The sequence below is a fragment of the Lepidochelys kempii genome, chromosome 12 (assembly GCF_965140285.1).
Source record: "Lepidochelys kempii isolate rLepKem1 chromosome 12, rLepKem1.hap1, whole genome shotgun sequence".
NCBI classification, from domain to species: domain Eukaryota; kingdom Metazoa; phylum Chordata; order Testudines; family Cheloniidae; genus Lepidochelys; species Lepidochelys kempii.
The window spans coordinates 43,695,600-43,714,462 of NC_136391.1; the positions used below are offsets into that span (position 1 = coordinate 43,695,600).

The following is an 18,863-nucleotide window of genomic DNA, read 5'->3' on the forward strand; positions in this document are numbered from 1 at the left end:
ACATGCCTGTCAGGAAAACGCAGTCAGTTGCTCTAACTCAGCTGCATCTGCAGTAGAGCAGGGATGTCTTCTGTGAGCACCCACTCCATGCCGCAGTGTGCTTAGGTCTTCTCCCCCTGAGTCTTGGGCTTCCCTATCCTAGCTCTGCAATGGGACCTGTCCCATGTAGGTGCAGGGCAGGGCTCTGTATTGCCTATAAAGACAATACCTGTCAATAACCAGGTTTATGCTGGTGACGGAGTGGCCCCAGTCTTTAATCAGCTCAAGCTCAGTTGTGTGATCCCAGAGTTCAGTTCTTCTCATAGAGCTAAAGCAAAAGGCCGGGCACCCTCTTCACATCATCCTTACCATCTCAAGTACTTTGGATTGGGATCAGGGTAGATGGCCCAGAGTGTAACCATGTCAGCTTCTTTCAGGTCAGCCCTACTTGAGAGAATGCCAGTTATGGAAAAGGTGACCACAAATGGCCCCACTGAGATTGTACAGACCAATGGAGAGACAGAGCCAGCAGTGCTGGAAACCAAACCTCCCCCCTCTGGGCTGCAGCCCACCAGCCAGGTAATGGAAGGTGCTCTCTTCAACTGGTGTAACTCTCCCACTGTCCTCTCAGACCCAGGTGCTGGAAGACTATTCCCCTCTCCCTAGTAAGCCAAGGGCATCTCTGCTTCTCTGACCTGTGTCTGCCTGCCTGATGCAACCTCTCTCTCCCCTGCTGATTCCCAGGCAAAAGAAGGGAGTCAAGGACTGGCATCAGGGAAAGGTGCTACAGCAGGAGTGCAGGCTGGAGCAGGTGGGGTGGATGGAGTTAAATCCCACCTACAAGTTGTGACCTGCCTCTCAGAAACTCCTCCCCTCCTTGGCACAGCACCTCCCGCTGTCTTTCTGAGACCCCTGGAAACTAGACAGCTTAAGTTGCTGAGCGCAAATTGTCAGCATTAGTCCGAGACTAGTGTAAGAGCTTCACAGGCAGATCACTGAGAGAGGGACCTTTTCATCCGAGAGCAAGTGGCATTTGTCACAGGTAAATACAAAGGTAGCAGGGAGCTGAGAAGATAACAGACGTTTTATTGCTTTTTTATTAGGCAAATGACTTATTGGACTTACTGGGAGGAAATGATATAACCCCAGTCATTCCAACTGCCCCTACAAGCAAGCCAGCCTCTGCCGGTGGGGAGCTCCTTGACCTCTTGGGAGATCTCAACCTAACAGGTGAGACCAGGCTGCAGCTATTGAGATGTATTCCAGGTCCCTCAGCTTGATGGGAGGAGCTGGGCCAGGATAAGAGGGGCATTCTTCCCTGTTCTTTTTCCAGGGATAGGATCTTCTGCAGGGGAGGCAGGGAAATTCCCCATTCCTCTGGCAGGGGATGAGGTTCAATGGCATTGCATGCCCTCTCACAGGGGGCTTGGTCCAAGGCTAATATGGAGAGGGTGGGAAATGCGTTGGAGTCAGATGAGTGTTCCTCTGTCCTGGGACAGGTTCTCAGCCTGGCAGGAGAGAATCAAGAGAGGGGAGAGGTGTTCTCTCTGCCTGGAGACTTGCTGGTGATGGCTGAGATTAAGGTCATTCTTGGGGAAAGGAGATGGCCCTATTGGGTTTTTTGTTTGTAAAAATAGCATGCTCCTTCTAGCTAATCCTTGAGCTGGGAAAAGCCACTCTATATTTCCTGCTAGCTAAACTCTACCTTCTTCTAACCTGCTTTCTCTAGCTTCTCCAGCCTCGGTCCCTGCCCCGCAGATATCGCAGCCTCCGTTCCTGTTGGATGGGCTCTCATCACAACCTCTCTTCAATGATATTGCTGCTGGTAGGAGCATAGGAACCCTGAGCACATGTAGCTGTTGTAACCATCGGGGGTCTGGTAACAAGGAGGAGGATTTGGGAGTGCGTGGGAGCAATGTGTGAAGGGGTGAAGGAGGAGCTGGAATAAGGGGGAAAAGGAGAGTAGTTCTCTACGTTCTGGACATAGGGTTTAGGGGCGGCAGGTGGGCCTGCTGATATTGAGAATGCTCTCCAGGTCCTTACTGGGGGCTGCTGCTCTTGTCCCTTGGCTGCAGGCATCCCCTCCATCACTGCATACAGCAAGAATGGGCTGAAGATAGAGTTCACCTTTGAGAGATCGAACACCAACCCCAGCGTCACCGTGATCACGATACAAGCCTCCAACAGCACAGAGCTGGACATGACAGACTTTGTTTTCCAGGCTGCGGTACCAAAGGTAGAGCTGCCATGACTGGCTGGGTGGCTAGCCCCCTGTCTTTTTCCAAATTCTTGCTATTGTTTTGTCCCTTCTGCACAGAGGAAGCAAAGCTCCAAGAAGCATAAGGAGGAGTTAAAGCTGTTAAGTTGTTTTCTTAGATCTCAAGCTGCCCAAATAGTCCTGTTTTAAGATGGTATTTAGAGTTGAGCAGGTACCTTTAGGGCTGAGCTTTCCCAGGCCTGGCTCTGTCTGGGGCTAGGGGGATCCTTCTGGGAAGTCTGATTAAACAGTTCAGCTTCTCTTTGAGAACAAGACACACTTATCCTTCTCAACAGCCAGAAGAGCCCTTTGAACAGCTCTCACTCTGAAGCGGGTGGGAGTAAGATGAAACTTGGTAGGAGGAAAGGTGCCTTACTGTGTCCCAGATGCAATCCAGTTTGGTTTGGTTGAGTGGGAAGACTTGTGCATGCATGTTTACTTAGCAGCTCTCCAAGTGAGAGTAGGTTTCCTGGCTGTGTGTGAAGAGCTAGTCTCGGATTGTGGTAGAATGGAGCCAGTGCCTTTGTCCTTGAGAACCAGTGCAACTCAGCCTTGTGGCAGAATCATTCCTATGGTTATCAGGCTGTTTGCTGTTGGCTCAGGAGCACAGCAAAAGCAGTTCTGCCCTTGGGGCAGTGAGGCTCTGCCTCCTCCCCATCTGCCAGCAGTTATGTCAATCTGATTTCAGCCTGTGAGAAAGCAGGAGATGAAAACCCTCCGGCCTCTTGAGTGCTGCAGGCATGCTGCGTGCTTCTGACCTCTCTAAAAGGAGAAAAGACCAAGGAACTCCCTTAAAGCAGTCTCTCAGTAGTGCTTTCACCATTGCTGTAAACAGCAGGAGATGGTCTTTCCTTCCCCATCTGGGGTGGCAGTGTAGCTGTATTTGCTAAATGCTTGGTGTAATCAGCTTTCTGAAAGTCTTTTCCCTTTTCTTCAGACATTCCAGCTGCAGCTCCTGTCTCCCAGCAGCAGCATCATCCCAGCATTTAACACGGGGAACATCACACAGGTCATCAAAGTTCTGAACCCACAGAAGGTGAGCAGTCCACTGGTGGAAGGATTCCCTGAGCCTGGTTCTCATGGCTGTTTGTGAGACTGGGGGGTTTAGTGCTGTTTGCTCTCGAGCAGAGATTTCGGGCTTGTTCCTGGGGAATGATCACTGGTGGTGTGACAGTGTAGTTATGTTTGCAGTGTTGATGTAGCCATGTTTTCAAGATATTAGAGAGACAAGATATTACTTCACCCACCTTGGCAGTGTAGTGTAGTTATAGTCAGAAAAGGGCTATGGAAAAACAGACCTTTTTCCTGGGTGAATCCAATGACTTATCATAAGAACAGCCATACTGGGTCAGATCAAAGGTCCATCTAGCCCAGTATCCTGTCTTCTGAGAGTGGCCAATGCCAGGTGTTTCAGAGGGAGTGAACGGAACAGGACAATTATTGAGTAGTACATCCCCTGTCATCCAGTGCCATCTGGCAGTCGGAGGTTTAGGGGATACCCAGAGCTTGTGGCTGCATACCTGACCACCTTGGCTAATAGCCATCGATGGACCTATCCTCTATGAACTTCTCTAATTTTTTTTTAACCCAGTTATACTTTTTGCCTTCACAACATAGCTGGCCACAAGTTCCATAAGTTGACTGTGCCTTTTGTGAAGAAGTACCTCCTTATGTTTGTTTTAAACCTACTGCTGATTAATTTCATGGGATGACCCCCAGTTGTTGTGTTATGAGGAAGAGTAAATAACACTTCCTTATTCACTTTCTCCACACCAGTCATGATTTTATAGACCTCTGTCATATACCCCTTTAGTGGTCTTTTTTTTTAAGATGAACAGTCCAGTCTTTTATTCTCTCCTCATATGGAAGCTGTTCCATACCCCTAATAATTTTTGTTGCCCTTCTCTGCACCTTTTCCAATTCTAATAATCTTTTTTGAGATGGGATGGCCAAAACTGCACTCAGTATTCAAGGTGTGGGTGCACCATAGATTTATATAGTGGCATTATGAGATTTTTCTGTCTTATCTGTCCCTTTCCTAATGGTTTCTAACATTCTGTTAGCTTCTTTGATTGCCGCTGCACATTGACCGGATATTTTCAGTCATCCACAATTACTCCAAGATCTTTCTTGAGTGGTAACAGCTAATTTAGACCCCATCATTTTGGATGTATAGTTGGGATTAGTTTTTCCAATGTGCATTTCTTTGCATTTATCAACACTGAATTTCGCCTGCCATTTTGCCACGCAGTCACCCAGTTTAGTGAGATCCCTTGTAAATCCTCACCGTCAGCTTTGTACTTAATTATCTTTTGAACTTACTGCACTGCGCTCCTATTGTCCCCGTAGAGCCAGTTCAGCCTTTGGCAAAAGGTCCTGGGCTCTCTTCTGTTTCAGGCTTCACACACAGAATGTTAAACAAGTTCTGAGTGTAGAATCTTTATTGCAGTGGCCTACAAAGGAAATGGATATTGGGTTTGTACACTGGCTCTCTGATGTATGAAGGTAACCTGAAAGGATGGTGCCTTTTTAACCTTAGGAATGCCAACCCTGGTCTTTCCTGCTGGAGCATTTTCTAGCGTCTCAGATGTACATTGAAAACTTACTTGATCCTTAATCTTGAGCAAATACAGGTTTTCACTGGAGTGTTCATAGTGCTTGGAGTTTAATTTGTGTTTATAAAGAATGAAATTAAGCAGTTTTAAACATTTTGACTAAAAATCCCTTCCTCTCAACTGCTCTGACTTTGTCTCCTGTGATGTCAAGAGAGTTGGTAGATTTTTAGAGACACATTATTAAGGCCACAATAGGAAACTATCAATAGGAAGTATGGCAAGAAACCACATTGGCTTAATCAAGAGATTTTCAATGATCTGAAGCTCAAAAAAGAGTCCTACAAAAAGTGGAAGCTAGGTCAAATTACATAGGATGAGTATAAAATGGCACAAGTATGTAGGGACAAAATTAGAAAGGCCAAGGCACAAAATGAGATTAAACTAGCTAGAGACGTAAAGGGTAACAAGAAAACATTCTACAAATACATTAGAAGCAAGAGGAAGACCAAGGACAGGGTAAGCCCGTTACTCAAGGGGGTGGGAGGGGGAAGCAATTGCAGAAAATGTGGAAATGGCAGAAGTACTAAATGACTTTTTTTTTGTTTTTTCATCCAAAAGTTTAGCAGTGATTGGACGTCTAACATAGTGAATGCCAATGAAAATGAGAGGATCTGAGGCTAAAATAGGGAAGAAACAAGTTAAAAATTACTTAGACAAGTAAGATGTCTTCAAGTCACCAGGGTTTGATGAAATACATCCTAGAATACTCAAGGAGTTGACTGAGGAGATACCTGAGCTCTTAGCGATTATCTTTGAAAAGTCATGGAAGATGGGAGAGATTCCAGAGCACTGGAAAAGGGCAAATATAGTGCCCATCTATAAAAAGGGGGAAAAAGACAACCCGGGGACTTACAGACCAGTTATCTTAACTTCAGTATCTGGAAAGATGATGGAGCAAATAATTAAGCAATCAATTTGCAGTCACCTAGAAGATAATAAGGTGATGAGTAACAATCAGTGTGGATTTGTCAAGAACAAATCGGGTCAAACCAACCTAGTAGCTTTCTTTGACAGGGTAACAAGCCTTGTGGATGGGGGAAGTGATAAATGTGGTATATTTTTACTTTAGTAAGGATTTGATATGGTCTCACATGACCTTTTCATAAACTAACTAGGGAAATACAACCTAGACAAGCTACTATAAGGTGGGTCAGAGTACACTTATAAAGTTTGTGGACTATACTAAGCTGGGAGGGGTTGCAAATGCTTTGGAAGATAGCACTAAAATTCAAAATGATCTGGACAAACTGGAGAAATGGTCTGAAGTAAATAGGATGAAATTCAATAAGGACAAATGCAAAGTACTTCACTTAGGAAGGAACAATCAGTTGCACACATACAAAATGGGAAATGACTGCCTAGGAAGGAGTACTATGGAAAGGGATCTGGGAGTATAGCAAATCACAAGCTAAAACTGAGTCAACAGTGTAACGCTGTTGCAAAAAAAGCAAACATCCTTCTGGGATGTGTTAGCAGGAGTGTTCTATGCAAGACATGAGAAGTAATTCTTCTGCTGTAGTCCATACTGATTAGGCCTCAGTTGGATTATTATCCCCTATTCTGGGCACCACATTTAGGAAAGATGTGGACAAATCAGAGCAAGTCCAGAGAATAGCAGCAAAAATGAGTAAAGGAAGAGAAGACTGAGGGGATACATAACAATTTTCCAGAATATAAAAAATTTGTTACAAGGAGGAGTGATAAACATTATTCTCCTTTCAGAGTAACAGCCGTGTTAGTCTGTATTCGCAAAAAGAAAAGGAGGACTTGGGGCACCTTAGAGACTAACCAATTTGTTTGAGCATAAGCTTTCGTGAGCTATAGCTCACTTCATCAGATGCATACTGTGGAAACTACAGAAGACATTATATACACACAGAGACCATGAAACAATACCTCCTCCCACCCCACTCTCCTGCTGGTAATAGCTTATCCAAACTGACCACTCTCCTTACAATGTGTATGATAATCAAGGTGGGCCATTTCCAGCACAAATCCAGGTTTTCTCACACACACACACCCCTTTTTCCAAAAACCACACACACAAACTCACTCTCCTGCTGGTAATAGCTTATCCAAAGTGACCACTCTCCCTACAATGTGTATGAAAATCAAGGTGGGCCATTTCCAGCATAAATCCAAGTTTAACCAGAATGTCGGGGGGGGGGGGGGTAGGAAAAAACAAGGGTAAATAGGCTACCTTGCATAATGACTTAGCCACTCCCAGTCTCTATTTAAGCCTAAATTAATAGTATCCAATTTGCAAATGAATTCCAATTCAGCAGTTTCTCACTGGAGTCTGGGTTTGAAGTTTTTTTGTTTGAAGATAGCGACCTTCATGTCTGTAATTGCGTGACCAGAGAGATTGAAGTGTTCTCCGACTGGTTTATGAACGTTATAATTCTTGACATCTGATTTGTGTCCATTTATTCTTTTACATAGAGACTGTCCAGTCTGGCCAATGTACATGGCAGAGCGGCATTGCTGGCACATGATGGCATATATCACATTGGTGGATGTGCAGGTGAACGAGCCTCTGATAGTGTGGCTGATGTGATTAGGCCCTGTGATGGTGTCCCCTGAATAGATATGTGGGCACAGTTGGCAACGGGCTTTGTGCAAGGATAAACCAGTCAGAGAACACTTCAATATCTCTGGTCACGCAATTACAGACATGAAGGTCGCTATCTTAAAACAAAAAAACTTCAAATCCAGACTCCAGTGAGAAACTGCTGAATTGGAATTTATTTGCAAATTGGATACTATTAATTTAGGCTTAAATAGAGACTGGGAGTGGCTAAGTCATTATGCAAGGTAGCCTATTTCCCCTTGTTTTTTCCTCCCTCCCCCCCCCCCCCCCCCCCCCCGACGTTCTGGTTAAACTTGGATTTGTGCTGGAAATGGTCCACCTTGATTTTCATACACATTGTGAGGAGAGTGGTCAGTTTGGATAAGCTATTACCAGCAGGAGAGTGGGGTGGGAGGAGGTATTGTTTCATGGTCTCTGTGTGTATATAATGTCTTCTGCAGTTTCCACAGTATGCATCCGATGAAGTGAGCTGTAGCTCACGAAAGCTTATGCTCAAATAAATTGGTTAGTCTCTAAGGTGCCACAAGTACTCCTTTTCTTCTCCTTAACTTCTGAGGACAAGACAAGAAGCAATGGGCTTAAATTGCAGCAAGGGTGGTTTAGGTTCGACATTGGGAAAAACTTCCTGTCAGGATGGTTAAGGACTGAAATAAATTGCCTAGGACAGTTGTAGAATCTCTGTCACTGGAGATTTTTAAGAGCAGCTGAGATAAACAAAATGGTCTATAATGCCTAGTCCTGCCTTGCGTGCAGGGGACTAAATGACCTCTTGTGGTCCCTTCCAGTCCTACAATTCTGTGATTTTAAAGTTTCCTTCTAAGCTCTTGAGTTTGGGGTTTTGTTAGTTGTATCTATGTAGATGCTGAGTGCCACAATGTATCTGTTCCAGATACCACCTAGGAACAGAAATGCATGTGGGAGGGGATGTGTTTTCTTAAAATTTCAGTTTGTGGAGGCCACTTCTAGATGCCAAGGCTTTGTCTACATTTAAAATGCTACCGTGGCACAGTTTCACTTGCTGCAGTGCTTCAGCGTAGACCCTGGCGGGAGGGATTCTGGTGCTGTAGGTAATCCACCTCCCCGAGAGGCAACAGAATTTTTCTGTCGATCTAGTGCTGTCTACACCATGGGTTAAGTCAGCATAGCTACATCTTATAGGGGTGTGGATTTTTCACACCCCTGAGAGACATAGTTATGCTGTTGTAACTGTTCAGTGAAGACCAACCCTTTGTGGCAAAATAGTGTTTGGCTGTTCCATGCTTTTGACCAAAACTCTCTAAAACTGACCCTGCATCATTTCCATTACTGGCACCTTATGCTCAGTTATCCTCTGTAAATACAGCTTTGCAGGAGTCGGTCCAGAACAGAGACTAATTAGTTTGGGTGTGTTGAGGAAAGGGTATCAGCACTGATGGCACATTGTCCAGGAGCCATTTCCAGTGGTTTGTTTCCTTGTAAGCACTCAAAACCTGGTAACTGCTCTGTAGTTTGGCATGGGCTACCTTTGCTGCTGGTTAAAGCTGACCACTGGGGGCCTGTGGAATGGACTTCCTGAGATGGTGGAAGGCTTGGATGAAATTGCCTGTTTTTCTTTGCTTTCTTTTGGTGCACAGTTAATGAGTAAGGCTATTTGATTCCCATAGAGTCCCACTTTTTTTTAGCAAAATGGCAAGGTTGTCAGAGCAACATTAAATGTCAGGAACATGTAATTTACTGGCCAGTATTGGCCAAACAGTACCCTATACTGGTGACGCCCAGCCTCTTTAGACGGAGGCTGGATATATTATTTCAAAGAGGTCAAAGGCCACACTCTGTATTTTAGGCCGGATTCTTTGTCCTGTTGTGCTCCTTTGCGCTGCTCAGCTCTCACAAGGCAATGGAGGCCACACATGTTCCTTGCTGCGGAATCCCCGGAGGGTGGAGAGCCAGACCATCTGCTCCTTGTGGGTCTCCCATGAGGTGCTTTGGGGACAGAGGAATTGATTGGAGCATGCTGGGCTCTGGCTGTTTATTAGATGGCATATGGTGCCTTCAGCCATAGGCAGCTGGTGTAACTTAAAACAACTTCTGCTCTGCTTTAATGTATCCCAGGGCTGGACACAGAATCAGGGAGTGGTAACTGGTTCTTGGCTACGCTGGGGGTGGGAAGAGGTGTCCTGTCTTGGGGCTCTCCCCAAAGCTCAGGGACAGCCAGTTAAGCTCCTGTTCTATTCTCCCAGGGGCTCCCACTGCCTAGCAGACGTGTCTCTTCCTTCCAATACAGTGGGCAGCCTGCAAGGGAGCTGCTGAGCATCTTCAGCAGGGAAGGGCCAGCTCTCAGCTGCTCCAAGGGCTGTAGGGTAGGTGGTGGGTCTGACTCAGATACTTCACAGGATGTGCTCACAGGCACATTCAGTTCATGATCAAATATAAACCTTAACAGAGTTGCCCTTTGGAGCCACAGTTTAGAGCATGGAGAGAGACAAATTGGGAGCCACTTCTCTGCAGTGCTTGCAGAGGTTCAGTACAGGCCTGGAAAAAGAAACACAATTCCCCTTTCCCATGTAGCTGCCAAGAGCTGGGCTTTAGTAGCACTGTATTCTCTACTTCTTTGGGGGAGGGGGATGTCCCCTTTCTCATGGTTCTTGAGGCTGTTTCCTCTTCAGCCCTGTTAAGTGAGGTCATGCATTTGAATAAGGCCGGGGTCCTGTGGAATAAATAGTATGTGCTCATGTAATTAAAGACGGTATCATAAGGCATGGGAGTAAGTAGAATTACAGTTGCCGAGGCAGCCTTAATTTTGGCACTTCCTGACTTTTGAGAGCTTGGCTGTGCAACCTGAATGTCCTTTTAATATAACTCATTGGCAATAGTCTATAATAGATCTATACGGCATGTCCCCTTGGACAGGGTACCTCAGGGCATTGCTGGTGGGCTCCAAACCTTTCACCTGTGGGTCACGAAGCTGAACCCTGCCCAGCTTGGTAGGGATAAAGAATTATTTCCATCTCACAGACGTCTGGCCCCATAGAAGATGTGTTTGGTTTCAGTTCTGGCCCCCACCTCACAAATCACTAGGCCTTGCATTAATTGGTGACAAGCTAGGAACTGCATGGGCAATGGAGATTGAACTGCTGCCCCCTCACCTGTAGTGGGTTGGCGGGCTGGCAGGGCAGTGTCTGTTTACCTATCAGGCAGCAGCAGGGCCAGGCTTCCAAACAGCTTCATTCCTCAGGGCTGTCCAGCTGATGCCTTTTTCCAGTTTTAAAGTCAAAGTTTAGGGTTGTATGGAAATTGGATACTTAAATTTACATGGAGTACCGTCAGGGACCTGAGACAGAGCCTGCCCTGCAGACTGTGCAATAAGCAGCAGAGGAAAGCGGAGGAAATGCAAGAACTTAGACAGGGGACCTGTCCCACAGAGCCTGCAAGCCCAAGAGCTGGCCAGCAGCCACCAGACCTGCCTTCTGCACTCTTCATTAGCTGCAGCTGGTCGGCTGTCTTGAAGTGTACAGAGTGGAGAAGAAGGATGAGGGCAGAGCAGACTGAGTCCTGTGGGGGTGCACAGATTGGAAAAAAGAGCTGTGCTCTAAGGCTTCGACAAGTTTCCATGAGAGGGACTGGAAGATTAGAAAGCTCTAGCCTGTTTTAGATCAGCATTGGCTTTAACTGCGTATCATCCTACCAGATTAATTGCCTGTGAGACGTACCCTAGCAGCCCACGTGACACAGGTGTGCCCACAGGATGGGACAGTGCTAGTGGTGTGTCCCTACCTCCTCCAGAGGTGACCGATCAGGTTGCACAGGGTGAGAGGGGTTGTGGGAGGGATTGTGAGTTTGGGGTTTACTGAAGACCCTGATCTTGTTTTTTCCTCTCTTATAGCAACAACTACGTATGCGGATCAAGTTGACCTATAATCACAAGGGCTCAGCAATGCAGGATCTAGCAGAAGTCAACAACTTCCCCCCTCAGTCCTGGCAGTGAGGCTCTGGCACCATTCTTACTCACCCCACCCAATCAGAGGAACTTGGGGAAGAAGGTTGATCCCTGGCAATCCCCCAAACTGCACCATGGACCTGGGGAACAATGAGACCTGCTGATGAGGAGGAATCTTCCTGAAGTGATTGCTGATTTTTGAAGCATATCTGTTAAGACTAATTTCCTCCCCTCCGCTGATGAGGCTTGCTGCTTGTGGAGGCTGCTCTGCACTCCCCCATGCATTCACAGCCAGAAGCAACATTGCCCTTCCCCCTAAGAAACATACAGCTCGCTTGGAAGAGAGGACTGGAATTGCTTGCAAGGAAACACTTTTTTCTCTCCTCCCCCCCCTCCTGCCCCCGTGCAGCAAGTGAGCAGCTGTCTCTTCTTTCTGCTGCCTTCTTTCTATGGGGTGGGTGAGGTGGTTTTGAGTCATTACTTGCTGGGTTACCATCTTCAGGCACTTTCATCTGGGGTTTGTGGGAGAGGTTATCCAGAGACCATTAGGGAGTCTTGCCTTTTTATTTCTGTTTCTCCAATGTGTGAAGAGGCTGTAGGCTCCTATTGGCCTATTCTGTGCATTGCTGTATACACACAGACACCTTAGCTGTATGATACCGACAGCAGGTCAGGGACAGAGCGCAGGAAAAGTGATGCTGATGAGATCTGATCCAGTTGATTTGGTGCTATATTTGAACATGAAGCCCTGACACTTCAATTTCCTTCACTTTCCTTCATTGGTTGCAGCCATGCAGACTCACAATGGCTCTTCTGAAGCTATCTCCCCAGAAAGCATCACAATGGATTAGAGACCTAGAGCTCCAACCCACCCTATGCCCAAAATTTCAAAACTCTGATATTCCCAAGTCCCTTGACTGTTGGCTGTGGTAGGTGGGTAGAAAGACAATGTTCCACTCTATAGATCACTTTTTGATAAAAGGCCGCATTGCCTGCTGGGAGGCTCAGCATAGACTACACTATAAAGTCACTTTTCCCTGTTACTCCAGACCTTCCCCCGTTTCATTTCCTAAGCCTGTCATAGACCCCTGGATTCCATCCAAGTTCATTCTTCTGACTGGGATGTTTATATTGTATCTGTAACACTGGCACTGAAATAAAGACCATGCAGTTTAAAGAGACCTTTCCCACTTTGTACTTAATGGTGGTGTAATGAAACCCTGTTGCTCCTTGCTCCCCTTTCAGTGAAGTTCATGTCAATCTGATGTGGCACCCACATTTATTCTCAAATTGAAAGTAACTAAGCAAGTTGTTCTTTGCGTGGAGGCCAGTTTCTTGAGCATATGGGTCCAAAGACCTGAGGTCTAGTGCTCTTCAGAGCTATGTCAGTTATTTCTAGAGAAGAACTATGTATTGCTGCACTGTGCATTTTTTAGTATGCAGTGTCAGCCAAGTAGTGGCTTCATAAACCTCTGTGGAAAGGTGAAGAATGGGAGCCAAGGTCCATAGTGCGAGACAGGGCAGCTATGTATGGTGTTGAGCACCCTGTAGGACTGGGGAAAGGGAGGGGGCACACCTTGGATTTTCACCTTGAGCATATTGGCATTTTGAATAGACTCTTGTCTCCAACCCTGATGCTTTCTCAGAGGAAACTGGTGTCAAATCTGCTTTACTTCTCCCTTAGAGCCTTCTAGATGATGACCCATAAGTGGTCCTGAGACCTGAACCCTTCAGGTGGTCACAAAGGACTGACACCAGGTGCTGGTCTTCACTGGAAACATTTCCATCTGTCCGTATAACTGATTTAGATGCAGGATCTGATGTTTGCCAACTGTTGATGGGTGGTCAGAGCAGGCTGTGTAGGCTTGGGCTCTGTGAGACTGCATACAAGTGTGGGACCCTGGGCATTTAGAGAAAGTAGAGAGAGCTGCTCTGCCTTTGCCTTTGAAAAGTGGTCATTAAAGATTTATGTTCAGACTGCTTTTTTAAATGGTGTTAAATGATACTGTCAAATTGGCACAAGGCTTTGTAGTATGATTGATGGGTAGGTCCCTACAGCAGCACTAGTTTATCTCTTAGTCATAGAGGCCATCTCTTTGCCTTCCAACATTTGGAGGGGATCAGCTAAGACCTTTTTGATTAGAATAGAAGCTCTGTAGCATTCTGCTGGCATTGGCATCTGCTTGAGACTATAGGAAGAATAAGCTGCACCCACACAGTGTCTCTCTTGAGAACAGAACTGATCCTGGGTTGTAGCATTTACAAGAAGAGCAATATCTTGGCCAAATCATTGAGGGTGAGGTGTCTGCTTCAGACAGAAGTGTGATGTTACAGGCAACCCAGTGATATTTAACAGTTGTATAAGGGTCTATTCTTGGAAGTGTTGAGCGTTACTTCCCATTCACTTCAGCCATGAGTGAGGGTGGTGATGGGCATCTCTCTGGTTCAGAAACACTTTCAGATATCAAGCTAAGTCTGTGCCTTAGTTCCCACAAACTCTCCCATTCTCCTCAGTGAAGGCTGCACCTGCTACAAAAAAGTCGCTCGTTACTGTGAAGACTGCTGCACTTCAATAGTTCCTTTTTCGTAGGAAGAGCAGTGATGCTGGGGCATAAGTGAGGTCAGAGCTGATGCTGCAGAAGCAATGGTCGCTCTGGCCTGTTGACTGCTGTACAACTGGAAGCTGAATACCTCATTGCTTCAGGTGCCATTACTTCCTCTCTTCTGGAGCAGCATGTGTTTTGCCAGTAGCTTTCCAAATGGAAAGCTTGTTGGGATAAATTCCTCTTGTGTGCTTGGCTCCTCTTCAGCCTCAGTCCATGGAAGAGATGTTTGTATATGTATGGAGCTCTCTGCACTTGACACAAAGTTTTGGTGCAATTGTCCTGAATCTCCTGACTAAGTTTAGGAGACTGCATGTGGCAGGGTGAGTGGTGTGGATTGTACACCTGTAGGACGTTCAGTTTGAGGCCATCCTTTGGCTGTGAGATAATCATCATGAAGAGGCTAAGCATTTCCGTTGTCCTTGGAGGTCTCTGCCTTCCTCTTGCTAGGGATAATGGTGCTAACACCATACCAGAGAGAGAGCTTCATACCCGCTGTGCACACCTAGTGATCAATCCCTTTGTTTGCTACTTGACCCTGGGCAAGTCTCTTAAACCCCATCCTGTTTCCTTGTTTGTAACTTGGGTGTAATAATACTTGCCCACCTCTGTAAAGTGCTTTGAGCACTGTTTACGTTCACACCAATGGAATGGGACAGTTGTACATGTCTGGTTGACTGCCACATCTGATGACATGCTTCCCATTTTAATGCAGGGGGACAGTGCTGAGGGCAGGATACAGACTTAAAGTTAACTTTTTTAACACTCTGCATAGAGAGTTTGGGGCTGGGAGAAGGCGGTGAATATCTTTTTATTTTTCCCCCCCTCTAGTGAATGTATTAATATCTTTGAGCCATGAGACAACAGAAGGAATAGGAGCTGAATCAGGCTGAAGGCAGAGGAGATGGGGAGGAGGCAAGTAAAAGTCCTGAGATTTGATTTTGTGCAGCTTCTTGGGGGAACGGCACATGGAATTGATGTAAACAACTCTTTCAAGCAATAGCAGTGAGTAGCTGCTGCCTACACAAGTCCTTGGATATTTAACCCAGAAGATGCTGAAGCATCTGGGACAAGCATTTCATTCCTTTCCCTAGGCCTGGTTCTGGAGCAGCAAGGATGGCTTTTTTAGACCTCCTGATGTGCTTTCCATGTGTTCATTTTCTGCTTGGGGGCTGTAAGGGAAGGAGTCATTGGATGCTTCCCTCTGTGAACTCACTTTATTCCTGTAGTCCTTTTTCTTTCCTGAAGTTGTAAGTTACATTTTACATGGAATCCCATCTCCTTGACTCTATTTAAAAAAAAAAAAAAAGTCCTTTCTGAGAGGGGAGCCTGATGACGTTCTAACTATTGCAGATTTTTGAGATGTGAAAAAAATTTAATTAAATGCTAAGTCTTAGAGGTGAGTGAGGAGCATAACAGATGTAAACATTTACATGGGATGCATTAGAATTCTGCTGTGTGTATTGTCTTTCAGTTGAAACAAATTATGAAGTGACTAATAATAAAGTCAATACTCAGTGATTTAAAACTGTGTCTTGTTACTTTTTTCAAGTGTAGTGGGAGAGGACTGGGTTTTTAACCACATGACTACCTGGCTAATCACTAGTGGGCATGAGAAGGCCAGGCGCCTGGAAGAGCCTTAGCAGTGACCACTGGAAATGCCACAGAGCTTGCAGATTCTGCCAGTGCGCTTGCCTAACAGAATGAGGACAGGTGCGTATTAAACCTATAAATGTTACATAAATTTCTCACTAAGAGAAGGCTGCCCAGCCACAAATCCATAAACAAGTTTAGGAACTATACCCCTTCAGTGCTATTGCATACTGGTGGGGCTACTGAATGCTGCAGAGGGGAAACAGGAATCTTGGCCATATGGTATGGCTTGTCTTAGTCTCTCCATCATAGCAGTACGTAAGGAATTACTCCTGCAATCCATTCTTGGAGTCTGTTCTAGTTCAGTCTGGACTTTGTGATATTTGGTCCTCTTTTTTTTATTATTGATATCTCTAGGTATGAAGAAGTATCCAGTCCAATTATCATTGGAGGGAAGCAATATGAATGCCAGCTGTGCGCTCTCTGCTGACTTTATCCCTGTGATGTATGACACTAGTCTTGTTTTCATCTATGAAGTAACCCAGTGATTGTTTTGCTCTGCAGAAGTCCAGACCCACTGTGCCATGATTGTGTGTCCCTACAATAATCTGATTATAGAAATCCCCTCCAATACAACAACAGTGTTGAACTATAATCCAGTAGCTTTCCTTCACATTGTCCCATTTTGGGTGGAAATTGATGATGCTTGTTGCCCTAACTTCCCCATAGGAGAACCCAGTGGAGAAATAGCTTATGATGGGGAAAAAAACTTTTCAGCCTCTGCATTTAGGTTGCATGTGTCAATGAGGGAATGGGGCAAACAGCCTTATCTGCACATTGGTCTGTAGGTGTCCTCCTTTTGGTGACCAGCTTGGCATTCGCAGGAAAATTCAGGCCAATAGCTCAACATTGTGCTTCCTGTTGGCAGTGGGACAGCACCTTGCAATTTGTTTCCAATCCAAAGTAGCACAGTCAGGTGAGCTGCCCAGATTAAAGCTTTGCTTAGATCCTCTACTGGGGATCCTCTAGTGGGGGGACAGAGCACAGTAAAATCACCCATTAGTGATGGTTCTAGAAAGGGACAAAGACGTGTTTGGTGAGCCAATTTCTTTTTGCCCACCCCTCTGAATCAGGGCAATAGTAACTTCATCGTTCCTCTCTGATGGAGTCTAGCCCTGTCAACGCCACACACTTCCTCAGCATACTTAATGTATAACCTGAAAATGAAGTGCACAGTGCAAGCCTGGCCTGTACAGCAAGGCAAGAAGGGCATGCACGTCTCAGCAATGGCAGCACATAGGAGAGGGCTGAAGCATTTGGCACTGTAAGAGTTCTTGAAGTGATGAATAATTGCAAAAAGCACAGTTGAAAGATAACTCTGAGACCAACCTATTTGGGAGCAATGATGTAGCAAGAGAGAACTAGGGACAGTAATCTCCTGGCATGTGCCTAAAGTTGTCAGAGTAGGCTACAGATCTATTGCTATTTCAGTTGGCTGGCAGCCCGAGCCGTGCCCCTGTCAGCGGGGGAACCGGCCACCCGAACCCCAGCGCTCCGCGCAGGGCTGACAGCCTGAGCCCCAGGGAGAGCGGGGCTGGGCAGTTGGGGCTAGCAGCCCGAGCCCTGCCCCTGTCAGCGGGGGAGCCGGCCGCCCAAACCCCAGCACTCCGCGCAGGGCTGACAGCCTGAGCCCCAGGGAGAGCGGGGCTGGGCAGTTGGGGCTGGCAGCCCAAGCCCCAGTGGTCCCTGCAGCCCAAGCTCCGTGGAGCTCAGTTGACCAGGGCGGTCAATGGGGTCCAGCAACAGGAGCCCCACGGAGTGCGGAGGAAATTTAAACTTAAATCCCTGGAAATATTCGTCTTTAAGAGGGGGTTCATGAGATTTCACAATTTAGTGAAAGGGGTTCACAGGTTGCTAAAGTTTGGGAACCACTGTTCTAGATAAACATCCAATCTTAATTTAAAAATTGCCAGTGATGGAGAATCCACCACGACCCTTGGTAAATTGTTCCCATGGTTAATTACCCTCACTGTTAAAAATGTATGCCTGATTGCCACTCTGAAATTGTCTAGCTTCAACTTCCAGGCATTATACCTTTCTCTGCTAGACTAAAGAGACCATTATTAAATATTTGTTTTCCAGGTAGATACTTGTAGTCAGGAATTAATTCACACCTTAACCTTCTCTTGGTTAACCTCCTTGAGTCTATCACTATAAAGCAGGTTTTCTAATCCTTTAATAATCTCATGGCTCTACTCTGAACCCTCTCCAACTGATCCACATCCTTTTTGAATTTGGGGACATCAGAACTAGACACGGCATTCCACCAGCAGTTGCACTAGTGCCAAGTGTAGAGGTAGTATCTGTCTACTGCTACTTGAGATTGCCCTGTTTATGCATTCCAGGGTCGCATTAACCTTTTGGCCAGGGCATCGCACCACCCCAGCCCTGGACCACCGGCTGGCGCGCAGCCCCCTCCAGAGCGGTGGGTGGCACGTGGCCCCCACCCAGTCCCCCGGAGCCCTGAGTGGGTGGCAGGCAAGCAGCCCCTCCTCTAGCCTCGCAGCAATGGTGGCACGCGGCCCCCAGAGTACTAAGCGGGCAGCCCCCCAGCTCCAGAGTGGTGGGGGATGCATGGACCCCCCACCCTGGAGCGCTGGGTGGCACGGACCCCCCAGCTGCCCCAAATCCCAGCTGCCCCAGCAGGCTTTCCTTCCCGGAGGAGGAGCAGCCTGCCTGGGCTGGGGCCAACTAGCAGCACTGGGGGCCCCGTGGACAGAGCGTAGGCGGGACCCCATGGGGCTGTTTGAGTAGGCACAGCCTTCCCCTGCCTATTAGATATGCCACCCATGCCCCCAAATTGTTTTCAGTCACTACTTTCCAGGATAGAGTCCCCCATCCTGTAAGTATGGCCTGCATTCTTTGTTCCAAGATGTATATTTTTACGTAACCATATTAAAACTCATATTGGTTACTTGCACCCAGCTTACAGGGTGAAGCAAATCACCCTCTTCTTCATTATTTACCACTCCTCTAATTTTTGTGTCATCTGCAAACTTTTTATTGGTAATTTATTTTATTTTCTTCCAGGTCATTTATAAAAATGTTAAATAGCGCAGGGCCAAGAACCAATCTCTGTAGGGTCCCACTAGATACACGCCTGCTCAGTGATGTTTACAATTACATTTTGAGGTCCCTCATTTAGCCAGTGTTTAATCAATTTAATATGTGCCATGTTAACTTTATATCATTCTAGTTTTTTAATCAAAATGTTGTGTGTTAGCAAGTCAAATGCCTTACAGAAGTCTAT

At 46.3% G+C, this 18,863-nt stretch overlaps 1 protein-coding gene across 5 annotated transcripts in view; it reads left to right on the forward strand.

Annotated features, from left to right (window-relative positions):
- Window positions 1-12,538, forward strand: part of AP1G1 (adaptor related protein complex 1 subunit gamma 1) — a 107,194-nt gene extending 94,656 nt beyond the window's left edge. For 4 of the 5 annotated variants that reach the window (XM_078848153.1, XM_073308379.2, XM_073308377.2 and 1 more), the window contains exons 18-23: window positions 417-558; window positions 1,083-1,209; window positions 1,709-1,804; window positions 2,055-2,215; window positions 3,174-3,272; window positions 11,304-12,538. In XM_078848153.1, the coding sequence (XP_078704279.1) occupies window positions 417-558; window positions 1,083-1,209; window positions 1,709-1,804; window positions 2,055-2,215; window positions 3,174-3,272; window positions 11,304-11,405 (727 nt within the window). In that variant the 3' untranslated portion in view covers window positions 11,406-12,538. Of the gene's footprint in view, window positions 1-416; window positions 559-1,082; window positions 1,210-1,708; window positions 1,805-2,054; window positions 2,216-3,173; window positions 3,273-5,409; window positions 5,509-11,303 lie in introns of all 5 variants that reach the window. The other variant, XM_073308380.2, reaches the window with a different exon arrangement.
- Window positions 12,539-18,863: the final 6,325 nt, after the last annotated feature.